Source organism: Desmodus rotundus, chromosome X (assembly GCF_022682495.2).
Source record: "Desmodus rotundus isolate HL8 chromosome X, HLdesRot8A.1, whole genome shotgun sequence".
NCBI lineage: Eukaryota > Metazoa > Chordata > Mammalia > Chiroptera > Phyllostomidae > Desmodus > Desmodus rotundus.
In genome coordinates this window covers 45,498,228-45,511,420 of record NC_071400.1, presented here as the reverse complement: position 1 = coordinate 45,511,420, position 13,193 = coordinate 45,498,228, and the positions used below count along the sequence as shown (strand labels likewise).

Below are 13,193 nucleotides of genomic sequence, written 5' to 3'. Positions count from 1 at the left end.
ACTGTGCTTATCTCAGAGTATACTTTTTAAAATTTCTTTTTATACATATGCGTGGGCCCCACCTTTGACTAATTACATCAATGTGTGGTTGCCTCTCACGTGCCCCCTACTGGGGACCTGGCCCCCAGCCCTGACTGGGAATCAAACCGTTGACCCTTTGGTTAACAGGCCCACACTCAATCCACTGAGCTACACCAGCCAGGGCTCAGAGTGTTCTTTTAATGCCATGTTTGGAACTCATTGGTCACTTGGTTTGTCCCACTGCACAGTAAGTTGAAAACCAAGGGGTTTGGGTGAGGTTAGTAGTGAGGTAGAAGGTGTGAGGTGAACTCTGGCAGGAGGCTGTTCTTTGTGTCTGCTCACATCACTGGAGAAGGCTAAACCAGAGCATATGAGGGCCCCTAGAGTCCCAGAAGGGCTGAACCCTGAAGTCCTAGGTAGACAGGAGCCCTGGCTAGGGTTGCTGTTCCTGAAAGGGCTCCTCTTTCAGTGCCTGGGAGGACCATGGTAGTCCTATGCCACTGGTGGGACAGGGAAAGGGAGAGTATTCAGCTCCTGCCAAGATCCAGAAAGCAGCTGTTACCTGATGAGTTCTATGAATCTCTCCCTGGGGGCTTCACTCACGTCCTCCTCATTAATAGCCACAATCTGGTCACCAGCCAGGAGCTTGTCCTCAGCGGGGCCTCCTGCAGAGGAGAGGAGAAAGGCATGAGGGCTTGGGGCCACTGCTGGGAAAGCTCAGTTCTGAGGGAATCCCTAGTGTCTGAGGAAGCTGAAATGGGTGCTGAAGCCTGCAGGAGATGGTGCAGGCTGAGTGGTGCTGGTGGTGGGGGCGATGTCTGAGCTCTGTGCCACTGCTGCCTGTGGAAGATGGAGGACAGGGGACTAAAGAAAGAGAATGAAGTGGACCTCCTTTGGATGGGAGTGGTGTGGTAGCAAAGGCCTCAGATGAGGCAAATGAGTGTTGTCCTGGCTGGATTCTAAAGAGAACACAGGCTTCCATTTCACCAAGCTCAGGCTTAAGGAATGACTTTCAGTCTGCTGGAGGTGGTACAGATGACGAGAAGAATCTTCTTACTTGAGCACTATTCATACTCGCTGCTCTGAAATATTTAGGCATTCACTTGCCTGGAGACAGGGGAATTGACTAAAAAACCCAAAGGGTTTATTTTCTTTCAACTCTGAGGAATGCTCTTCTCCAATAAATGAGAGGGGAAGGCAAAGACCTGAAATCATGAGGAGTTGGAAATTGCTTTCTCTCATTCCATTTTTACTGTTAAGGTTAAGAAAGCAGATATGTTTGAGGGACATTATCTTCTTGGTTGAGGTAAAGGGTGGGGGTCAAGTGGTATAGGCAGTGCTGCCCTTGGTGTTTAGCAAAGATATTCTTGTAGAAAAGCTTTTCAGAGTTTCAGGGAGAATGAGAAATGAGACCCAGCCTCACTCAAACCCAAAAGAAATGTTTAATGACATGTTCCAATCTCAAACCAGCCTAAACTCTTGTTTGTGTCCACTTTAAAGGGCCAGATCCCAAGTGTTTCCTCTCTCTACAAAGAAGTGTCCTATGCAAACTCCAAAAACATGAACAAAACACAAGCAACTATGTCACTTGAGCATGTAGCTCAATGGCTTTGGAGCATGGGGCCTGTATTCTGAGGGTGGCTATGCCAGCTCAGCCAGAAGGGTTAACCATTTCAATGGCAATGGCCCTCAACCCCCTCAGCCAAGTCTCTCAACAGCACAGAGACTTCAGGAGCAGAAAGCATATCTGTGAAGAGTCCACGCTTTGCAGCCAGCCAGACCTGGACTCTAATCCCAACTGTCATTCATTAGTTGTGTGGCCTTGGGCAACACATTTAATCTCTCTGACTCTCTTTCCTTATCTGGAAGATGGGAAAATACCTAGACCTACACATCATAAGAATGTTGGGAGGATAAATGAGATGATGAATGTATAGCACTTAAAACAGTTGATTGATGTCGGTAAGAATTTGATAAATGTTAGTTATTATATCTTCTGAGAGACAGTTTCTTCAACTCATTTCATTCCTTTTATCTACCTCTGCCATAAATGTCAATCTTTTAAGTGGAGGCCACTTTATATATACCCTCCCTTTCTCCCTTCCTTCCCTTTAGTAGAAAAGGTACTATGAAACTCAACTCTCTGATGGCAGTGGTAGGTAGCATCCATCTTCTGCTGCTTTCACAGAATGGTTTGTTGGCATGTTCAACCATACTCGTTTCTCTATAGGATACATCTTGTCCTTTCTTAAGGTCTCAAATATAGAACCAAAGAAGTCGTGTGCATATGGGGGCCACCTGGGGCATAAACAGCTCTGTGAATCAGCCCAAGTCTACATTAGACTGGCCTACCTGTCCCATGGCTTTCTGTGGCCCTTTCTTGTGGCTTTTCTTCTCTCTACTCTTCCAACTCTTCTTCCTCATTATATCACTTGAAGCTCAAAGCTTCCTTTGGCCCTGTGAATTCTGTCTCCTTTGAAGTGAAAGAAAAGCCTCCTGGTGGTCTGTTAACTAAGTCTTATCTGGTTCTTCTTACCCAGGACTAATTTGACTTCTGATCAGAGACTCAGAAACCAAAAACCTTTTGCCAAACTGCATGACTGACTTGGCAGTCTTGGGTCAGCCACAAACTCCTGTATACTGAATTGATATGTTTTCTCTAGGCCCTCTAATTCAAGAGAGAGCTCACAAAATCTATTTCTTTTCCTTTGAGGATTGCAAAATTTGTCAAATTTCTGCTAGAAAGGTTTGTACTCTGGCTTCTCCTCTTGACTAAGCGAGAAACTGTTGTAAACATCTAAATCCTCAGGCCCAGCAAGTCAGGAATAAAGCTGCTTTCTGCCTGTCCTTTCTGTCAATGCCTAGCAGATTTGGAACAAAACAGTGCTTAGGCCCTTTCCTATTTCATTCATGATGGCATATTTCACTGTTCAGGTGGGGCTTTTGCTTATTTCATCTCAGATGGCCCCACTGAAGCCCTGCTTCCCCAGCAGCATATCAGTCAGGCTCAGTTACAAATTCTGCCTGTTTCTTTCTAGCTGAGTGACCCTGGACAAGTCATTTCTCTTCCTCTCTGCTTCAGTTTCCTCATTTATAAAATGACAATGATATTATTTACCTTGCAGGCTTGTCTGTGAGGATTAAATGAGATTATGTAAAGCATACAGTAGGTGCTTAATCAATGGTAGCTACTGTTATTGCCACTATGGCATTCAGAGATTTCATTCTCTTCTCCTCTCTCACCTATGGTCTGAATCCTGATTCCAGTCTTCAGTGGCTGACCTAGTTCATGAGTGTATACCAGTCTCTGCAGTTGGATGGTTAGATTCTTGGGGACAGGAACTATATCATGTACTTCCCTACAACCTTGGTGGTCTTAGAGTAGGCAATCTATAAATACTTGTTGAATTGAAATTAAAAATTTCATCCAATGCAGTATGGCTCTTCTATGAAGTTTCTAGGCAAATGGGAAGCTTCATTAAGATCCAGACACTACTAAACTATCAACTGTAGCCTCTGCACAGAGCACCACACAGCCTCAAAGGCTTATGTCAATCAGTCTTAAAAGACCAGCTCCCTCACACAGTGATTGGCTGGCAAGTCTTTACCCACTCTTCATGAATTCTTTGGAAACACAATGTACTCAGGAGCTCTTCTCTTTGGGAAGATGTGTGGGTGTTGGAGGATAGGAGCCAGGGCCAGGGGGATACCTGAGGGACACCTACCTGGCCTCACAGATCGCACCACCACAGGCCTCTCACTGTCGGCCACGAAGCCAAAGCCATATATAGGGTCTCGGTGAATGGTCACTTGTCGCAGCGTCTCTGCTGGCAGCTGCTCACATTCCATATCATTTGCACTCTCTTCCTGCATCACATGACTAAGGGAAGGGGAACATGGGAGCAAAACAAGATGCAAAGGCAACTAAACCTCAGAAGCAGATGCGAGGGACACCAATTAGGATGCCAGCCATGGCACCTGGGAGTTCACACACTTAACTTCCTGCATCCTTTGGAACCAGCAGAGGCAAAAACTGCCTCTTATTTCAGATTGAAGAAAGAGGAGTCTAGAAAGGAGAAGCCACTTGTCTCCTGTCTACAGAGCCAGAGTTAAGAGAGGACACTGGTGCAAGAGCCTGACATTAGTCAGTCCTTTCCTCAAGATATTGGGACTCTAAAAGGAGCCTAAATGGGAGTGTATTGTTCTGAAGGTTAATTGGTACTACCCATTGAATTGGCTATTACCTCCCTAAGAGAAACCAAAACTTTGAGGGAAGGGACTACAAAACAAGCAAGTATGTTGGGAAGGACTGTGAAGTCACTTTAGAATGTGGAGCACCTTCATAAAGTCCTTGAGCGATTTTAAACTTCAATGTCCCTTGGGTGATATATAACAATAAAATATTTAGACTGCATATATAAACAAATGGGCTAACAGTGAGGACCGCTGCCTTACACAATTGTACATAATGCCAACTAATTTCAGTAAATGGAATAACTGGAAAATGGCCTCTGTGGGCAAGAAGGGGAGCTGTGCCCCATGGCTGCCAGCAGAACTGAACTCCAGATGAGCTGGGAGAAGAAATATCACTGCCCTAGTACCTGGGATGGATTACAGATGGCTCTTGGATGCCCACAACTTAAGATATTGAAGGTTAGGAATTACACAAGGGCTTTATAAAGGTTCCATAGCAAGGGCCAGGGTGAGGCATACTGCTGGGAAGTATGGCTCTGAGCTAAGTATTAGAATGAAAAGCCCTGAGGGGTGAGGGCACTCAGTGACAGCAGCAGGGAAGGAGGTAAAGAGGCGAATGAATGGCCAATGGGTAGGACAGGGTAGGTGGAAGTGGAAGAGAGGGGACCAGAGCCAAGAAACCCAGTGCCTGACTTCCCTGACTTGGTACCACTCTACTGTCTGGCTTTCTGGCCTAATAAATGGGTTGAATTCTCTAGCCTCAGTATGTGTATCCTCAAAAACTAGGATTCCAGGCAGAGCCCTTCTGAACAACACAGAGGGCCAGGAGCTAATTAATCAAACTAGTATAAGGCTTGTGAAAGGAGTGGGAGGTTCTCACACTATGAGAATAATTATTTACTAGCTAAGAATACCAAATACCTCACTAACAAATGGTTTCAAACAATTAGGTCATTTATCAGGACATATATTCAGTAATTAGAGAGGAACTTTAGGACTATTTATGGGGGGGGGGAGAAAGTAATTGTATAAAAGAGAAATTCAAAGTCCTGGGCTTGTCGCTCTCAGAAAAGAACTCAAGAATGAAGACAGACTAAGGCTAATTTGAATCCAGCCACATCAACTCTAGCTGCATGCAAGTTGTCTTGGGGCCTGTTACCCTTTGAGGAGCCAAAAGGGGCTGCTGGGATGAGGTCAAGCCTAATGAAAGTAAATTCAGAAACTGGCCCCTGGCTGGCTGGTGTCCTGGATAGGCACCCTCCCAGGAAAGGGGTTCAGCAAAGGTGGCTTCAGGCTGGCACCTCTCTTGTTTCTGCTCCAGGTGGCAAGCAGGAACTTGGCCTTGAAGGGAGCCAGAGAACATTTTCCTGCAGCTGCTGTTTTTTTTTGTTTTTTTGTTTTTTTGTTTTTTTTTGCCTCACCCCCCAGGGTTGCTTCTGAAATGAGCCCTTTGCCTCTTGTCATCTGATCTTTTTGGCATGAAAAGGGTCTCTTCTTCAGACGACACCAGCTCATTTCTGACACAGGCATCAGCCAGGGCAGGCTGTAGGATGAGAGCCTGTTGGGCTGTGCAGCCTGTGACACAGGGAGCAGGGACACCAGCAAGGAAAATCCAGACACATGTGGAAGCACTCAGTACAGAGTGTCCTGAGCTCAGGGTCCCCTGGCCCCTGCAGACTCAGTTTGCTGCCTTTTTCTTTTATCGAAACTGGGGACACTTCAGTCTTCATTGGGCCTTCAGGTACCATCAATATTGATGAAAACAGACACTCCTGGAGCCAGAGGAACCAACAAGCTAAGAGCCTTTTGTGACATAAGTGTTCTGCTTTACTGTTTTGACTCATGCTAATCCATCAACAAGTATTTATCGAATGCCTACTCAGATAATCAGAACTCTAGGGGAAGAGAAGTTACAGATCTCAGCCATCAAAGGGCTTCCAGTCTAGTAGGGGGAAAAGAGACAAGTATACACTGAACAAAAGGATTAGAGTGGTATAATGAGAATAGTACACAAAGTCCAGCATTAAGGTCCAAATTGTGTATTCAGAGAAGGGGGTGTAGTAACTGGAGAGGGATCCATGGAACAGGCAAGCATTGTGCTAAAATGACCAGGAAAGAGCAGTGATGGCAAGAGAGACATGAAGCCTGTTCTGTGCATGGGTGGCCCCCATTTTCCCACATGGGACTGAGCTATTTTCCCACAGACACGGCAGACATGTCTCTAGGTGTGAGTGGAGCACATCATCCTGGAGTTGTCCCTAACTGAGTTGGACAAACTGTCCCTAAATAGGTCCTCCCCAGATCCTGCAAGCAGCCCTTTCCTCACACGGTCTGGGCCTTCCCAGGCATCTGTGGTAGGAGAAGAAACACCCTCACTGACAGACCAGAAGGCCATTTAAAAATGCAAATGGAAATTGTCCCTTCCCTCCTGGGGTTCGCATCTTTCTGTGCCTACAGCTCAGTTCCTTTGAAATTTGCTAAGTGCCTGGAGACTTGGGAGTGACACTGAAGGCAAAAATGATGGATAACAGGAGATCAACTGTCCATAGGTCACATGACTTCTCTCCTGGGAAAAATAAACAGTATGAGTTCAAAAGATGTTTGGTTTCTGGTCCCTTCAAACAAGGCAACCCTGAACAAAATTATGAAGTAGCCAAAACTTATGGTCCCTCCACCCCACCCAGCATTGTTTCTAGGCCCTGCTATTTTCTTTTCTTGTTTGTCACAAGCACACAATGCCTTCTCTCTGTCCCCTTACTACCTAAGGCCCTCAGAGGTATCCCCCTAACCCTGCGCTAGCCAGGTTTATCCCCTGTAGTCAGTGACCCGGGTAAAGGCGTAGACATTTTCTTTTGCCTAATGATAACAACACTTAATAGCCATGTAGTTCTTTTCATTTTTACACTTATTGCCACATCTGAGAAAAGGTGTTTTTGCATCCATTATTCCCTCACAGTCTCTAACTGTCCTGACAAATAGGCTAGGTGACTACTCCTCAATCCCAGCCCCCAAGGTAGGTAAAGAAGAAGTGACCCAGGGAATTGAACCACATTAGCAGCCCAGCTGGAGCCAAATCTCTCAGACAGGGCCCACAACCCTGGCACCCCTGCCTACACCCACTCAGGGACCTGAACCCTCTGGCTATTGAGTCTCCGTTACAGGGCTGGGCCAACCCCATGGCTAGTAGCACTCCTTGTCCTGACCAGTTCTGGATGGCCACCCCACATACTAATTAACCTGAATATGATCCTATTCACTCAGAGTTGTTGGGAGAATAAAATGAAATATGGCTACAGAAGCACTTTGGAAGGTTAAATGTATCATGCAGATGCAGACATGGCAATATTACCAGTAGCATTGTTTGGGGTGGCCAGAGGAGCAGAGAAAGAGAGCTAAAGATAAACTTTACCCACTTCACACAGTGCAGGCCCTTCCGCCATCAACTCTGCCTCTAACAGGCAGCTCCACAGTACACTCTGTCCCCTTCTTTTCCAGGCAGCTCTTTCCCTGACCCAACCTGGCTCCCTGTAGATGCCCTGACTGCAGTTCCTCTGTGGGCTAAACTAATCCCTTCCCCAAACTGTCCAAAGAGGGACAGGTTGCTGGAGCTCACACTGACAACTGTTGCTAGGCAGAGCATGGCTAAAGGACAAGTGAACTGAATAGGAGAGGTTTTGAGCTGATGCTCTCTCATTAGCACTTTTTGGCAGGAGAATAGAAATAAAACAGCATAGACTACCAAGCATCAGCATCAGCCGTTAGCTCCTTTCTCTTATATTTGGTTGGCTCCTTGGGGAGTCTTGTCACTCCCCTCACAACTGGCAAGATTTGGAGCCTTGTGGGGCCAATTAGCCCTTTTATTCAAATTACAGGAGCCTGACTCTCCTGGAAGCTCCAGGGATCCAGCATGGCAACTGGAACCCCGGGAGATGCCATCTTCTCCCGGTGGAAGGGATGGGAGCCTCATCCCTGGAGCTCTGAAGCCCTCTTATAAGGAACTTAAACACAACTCCTTCTTCCTATAAAGGAGTCCTCATGTTGGCTAGCTGCTCCTTACCCCAGCAGTGCTGCTCAAACTTGAATGTGCATATGAATCACCTGGGGATATAACTAGAATGATTCTGATGCCATAAGTCTGGAGTATGGTCTGAGATTTTAACAAATTCCAGGGTGGTGTCCATACTGCTGGTTCACAGACCACACTTTGAGAAGCAAGGATCTAAAAGAATGTTATTCTCAGAAAATGGGAGGGCCACAATGAGGTGTGGGTACTGTGGTGCTTTTATTAAGGTTGGGTTATGGCACTGAAGGTCTCATTAAAACACGAATGTTATTCTGGAGAAAGGACACATAAATTCATGCACAGGACTCACTGGTGGAATCAGATTTACCCCAGGAGAGAATGCAAAGGCCACTAAATGGACATGAAATAAGACAGGTAGAACTGATAAATGAATTCAGCAAAGTAGCAGGATACAAAATTAATATCCACAAAACAGTTGCATTTTTATGTACCAATAATGAACTAACAGAAAGGGAAATTAACAAAACAATCCAATTCACAATTGCTTCAAAAAGAATAAAATACCTAGGAATAAATCTAACGAAGGATGTAAAAGACTTGTACTCAGAAAATTATAAGACACTGAAAAGAGAAACTGAGGAAGATGAAAATAAGTGGGGGCACATACCATGTTCATGGATAGGAATAATTAACATTAAAATCTTTATGCTACCCAAAGCAATCTATAGATTCAACGCAATTTTTATCGTGATTCCAATGACAAATTTCACAGAACTAGAACAAATATTTCAAAACTTTATATGGAACCACAAAAGGTGCCACATAAGAATAGCAATCCTGAAAAAGAAGAACAGAGTTGAAGGAATCATCCTACCTAATATCAAACTATACTATAAGGCCATAGTAATCAAAAGAGCATGGTACTGGCATAAAAAAAGACACATAGATCAATAGAACAGAATAGAAAGCCTAGAAATAAACCCACACCTTTATAGTCAATGAATATTCAACAGGGGAAGCAAGCACATACAATGGGCTAAAGGTAGTTTATTTAAAAATAGTTTATTCAATAAATGGTGTTGGGGTAACTGGTCAGATACATGCAGAAAAATGAAACTAGACCACCTTCTTACACCACACACAAGAGTAAATTCAAAAATGGATTTAAGACTTAAGTATTAGACCTGAAATCATAAAAATCCTAGAAGAAAACATAGGCGGTAAAATCTTGGACATTGCTCATAGCAATATTTTTAGTGATATATCTCCTAAGGCAAGGAAACAAAGGAAAAAAATAAACAAATGGGACTGTATCAAACTTTGCTCTGTAAAAATTTTTACACAGCAAAGAATACCATCAAGAAAATAAAAAGACAACCCACAGAATGGGAGAACATATTTGCTGATGTATCTGATAAGGGGTTAATATCCAAAATTTATAAAGAATTTACAAAAATCAACACCAACCCCCCCCAAACAATCCAATTAAAAAATGGGCAAAGGACCTGAATAGACACTTCTCCAAAGAGGACATACAGATGGCCCATAGATATATGAAAAGATGCTCAATGTCACTAATCATCAGAGAAATGCAAACAACAGTGAGATGTCACTTCACACCTGTCAGAATGACTATTATCAATAAATCAACAAACAACAAGTGCTGGTGAGGCCGTGGAGAAAGGGGAACCCTTTTGCACTTTTGGTGGGAATGCAGACTGGTGCAACCACTATGGAAAGCAGTATGGAGATACCTCAAAAAATTAAAAATGCATCTGCCTTTTTACCTAGTGATCCCACTTTTGAGAATTTATCTGAAAAAAAACCCCAAAACACTAATTCAAAAAGCACATAAGCACCCCTGTGCTCATTGAAGTGTTATTTACAATAGCCAAAATATGGAAGCAGCCCAAGTGTCCATCAATAGATGAGTGGATAAAAGAACAATGGGACATTTACACAATGGAATACTATTCAGCCATAAAAAGAAGAAATTTACCCCTTGTGACAGCATGGATACACTCAAAGAACATTATGCTAAGTGAAATAAGCCAGTCAGAGAAAGACAAATACCATATGATTTCACCCATATGTGGAATCTAATGAACAAACTGAACTATCAAGAAAGTAGAGATAGACTCATAGATGGAGAGCAGGATGACTGTATGGGAGGGTTAGGGGGTAGAGGGATCAAGCAAAAAGGTAAAAGGATTCATGGACATGGAAAGTGTAATGGTGTGGTGATTATGGGGTGTGAGGGGAATATAAGGGGTTAAATGGCAATGGAAAAAATACAATAAAATGTTTTTAAAACATAAAATAAGACAAGTAAGTTTGCATCAGGGGAAAGGAAAGAAAGATCTGGACAATGGGATGCTACTTAGCCCTACTGAAAAGTTTGGTCAACAGAAGGACAACCTAAGTACTCGTAACTTCTGGAAGTAAGGCAAGGAAGATGCTGAAAGAGAGGACAGTGCAGAAAACAATAGTTGCCTTTTCTTGAGGATTCACTGTGCACTAGGTACTGTCCACATATTGCCTCACTCTAGCCTCACAACAACCCATGAGTAGGTGGTATTATTGTCATTTTATAGATAAGAAAACAGATTTTTGGGACAGTATTAAGTAAATTGCTCCAGGACACACGCCTGTATACACTGTGGTGGAACTACCATGTTAACCTGGGTCTGACTACCTCCAGAGCCAATTTTCCTACATGGTTTTTGCCAAGCACATGTGGACTGAGCAGTTGCCTAGCAGGGGATGAGCAGGCTCAGTGGGAGGATTCAGCAGACTGCTGTTTTGCAAGTGAACTGAGGGCCACCCCAGTGATGACTGTCAGAGCAGCCTCCCTGAGTCTCCACACGAGGGCACATACTGGAGACCCCAGTCCCAGAAAAGACTTTCTACATCCCTGTAAGTCCACTCTCTCATAGGGGAGACTCATCATCCCATGAGGCCTCAAATGCCTGTTAACTTCAGTCACCATTACAAACAAGTCTACTCACTTCTTTCTGGTCATCCCTTAGAGCACAGACTTTCATTTCCACAGTAGTGTGTTCATGCACTAATGCCACCGTTCTCTTCCCTTAAAACTCTTCCACTGCACCCTCTGGAACTCTTAGTCACAGCAAACTTCCTTATATTCTTAATTTATTCTCTAAAATTGCTCTTCACTTTCCTTCCCAATGCAGCACTGATTTATTCCATGAAGACATCACTTCTCCATCAGCCCTCTGAAGTGGAAGCTATTTTGTGTTTTTCACTCTCATATCTCAAGACCTTTAGGTATGGTAGGTATCTTTCTTGCTTGCCATGCCTCTCTCTTCCAGACCATTACTCCTTATGTTCTGCAAATATCCCGATCCTTTGAGAAACATCCCTGCGACCCACCTCTGTGATTCTGGGCTCCTCCCTTCTAGTTGTTATCTACAACTTCTTGGGTAGTCCACACATGACTGAGAACTTTAATTCCTAGCCACATGTGATCTTCTCCTCTACTCCAACTATTTTTATTTTATTGTGGTAAAATATTCATAACATAAAATTTACCATTTTAACCAGGTTATAAGTATACAGCCCAATGGCATTAAGTACATTCTCATTGTTGTCCAACCACCAGAACTTTTTCATCATCCCCAACTGAAACTGTACCCATTAAACACTAACTCCTCAACCCCATCTCCACCCAGTCCCTAGCAACCACCATTCTACTTTTTTGTTTCTATCAATTTGACTATTCTAAGAACCTTGTATAAGTGAATCATGCAATATTTGCCTTTTCCGATTTGCTTATTTTACTTAGTGTAACTCTGTCAAGGTTCATACATGTTGTAGCATGTGTCAGAATTCCCTTTATAAACTTGAATAATATTGCATTGTATATACGTACAACATTTTATTCATCTGTCAATGGACACTTAAGTTGTTTCTACCTTTTGGCTCTTGTGACTAATGTTGCTGTGAACATGGATGTACAAATATCTGTTTGAGTACCTGCTTTCACTTCTTTTGGATACATACCCACAAGTGGAATTGCTGGATCATATAGTATTTCTATATTTAATTTTTTGAGAAATCACTATATGGTTTTCTACAGTAGTGCACCATTTTACATTCTTTGATTCCTTCTACTGTGTTCTTCAGTTCAGAAATTGTATTCTTCATTTCCTCTTGGCCCTTGTTGATAGTTTCTATTTCCTTTTTCATGTTGGTAGAGTTTGCAGTGAGTTCACTGTAGTTTCCCTGTAGTTTCTGGTAGTTCTCTGTGAGCTCAGAGAGCTCAGTGAGCTTCCTGATGACCATTGCTTTGAACTCAGTATCTGATAGTTGACTGGCCTCTTTTTCAGTTTGCATTCTTTCTGAGGCTTCCTCCTGTCCTTTCATTTGGGGATTGTTTCTTTGTCTTCCCATTGTTTGTGAGACTCTTCTTGTTAGCCTCTGCTTCTTAAATTGACCTATTCTGACTCCCTGGGTTTATGGTATGAACTTCTTTGGTAGAATGCCAATGGGATTCAGTGGTGCTGTCTCCTTAATCTCCTGTGCTCACTGGTCTTGAGCTGACGTTTATGGGTCTAACATGGTCTAACTCTGGTCTTTTCAGCACTCCAGGTTTTATTGTATCACCTGTGGGAAAAAGAGAAAGGGGGAAACAAAAGGAGAAGAGGAGGAGGGAAAAAGGGAATAGAAAAGGAAAGGAAGGAAGGAAGAAGGAATAAAGAAAGATCAGAGGCAAGATAAGAGGGAATTTTAACAAAAATTAAAACGAAAGAATAGGATGGGGAGAAAAGGCATACAACTGTAATTAAATAACAATTAAAAAAAATAAAAATAAAAAATAAAAAATAAACAAAAGAATAAATAAAAGAAGGCAGGAAGAAGGAATAAAAAAGGTAAAAGATGGAAGGAAGAAGGAATAAAAAAATAAAAAAGGACAGAAAGGAAGAAGGAATTC

The 13,193-nt window shown here is 43.2% G+C and overlaps 1 protein-coding gene across 4 annotated transcripts in view; it reads right to left on the bottom strand.

Moving 5' to 3' along the window:
- FRMPD3 (FERM and PDZ domain containing 3) overlaps window positions 1-13,193 on the bottom strand; it is a 151,901-nt gene that overhangs the window by 64,018 nt on the left and 74,690 nt on the right. For 2 of the 4 annotated variants that reach the window (XM_045188493.2, XM_024551650.3), the window contains exons 2-3: window positions 3,747-3,901; window positions 584-686 (exon numbers count right to left, since the gene is read on the bottom strand). The exons of 1 other annotated variant lie outside the window; for it this stretch is intronic. In XM_045188493.2, coding sequence (XP_045044428.1) covers window positions 584-686; window positions 3,747-3,894 — 251 coding nt within the window. In that variant the 5' untranslated portion in view covers window positions 3,895-3,901. Of the gene's footprint in view, window positions 1-583; window positions 687-3,746; window positions 3,902-13,193 lie in introns of those variants that run through there. One more of the 4 variants, XM_053917544.1, reaches the window with a different exon arrangement.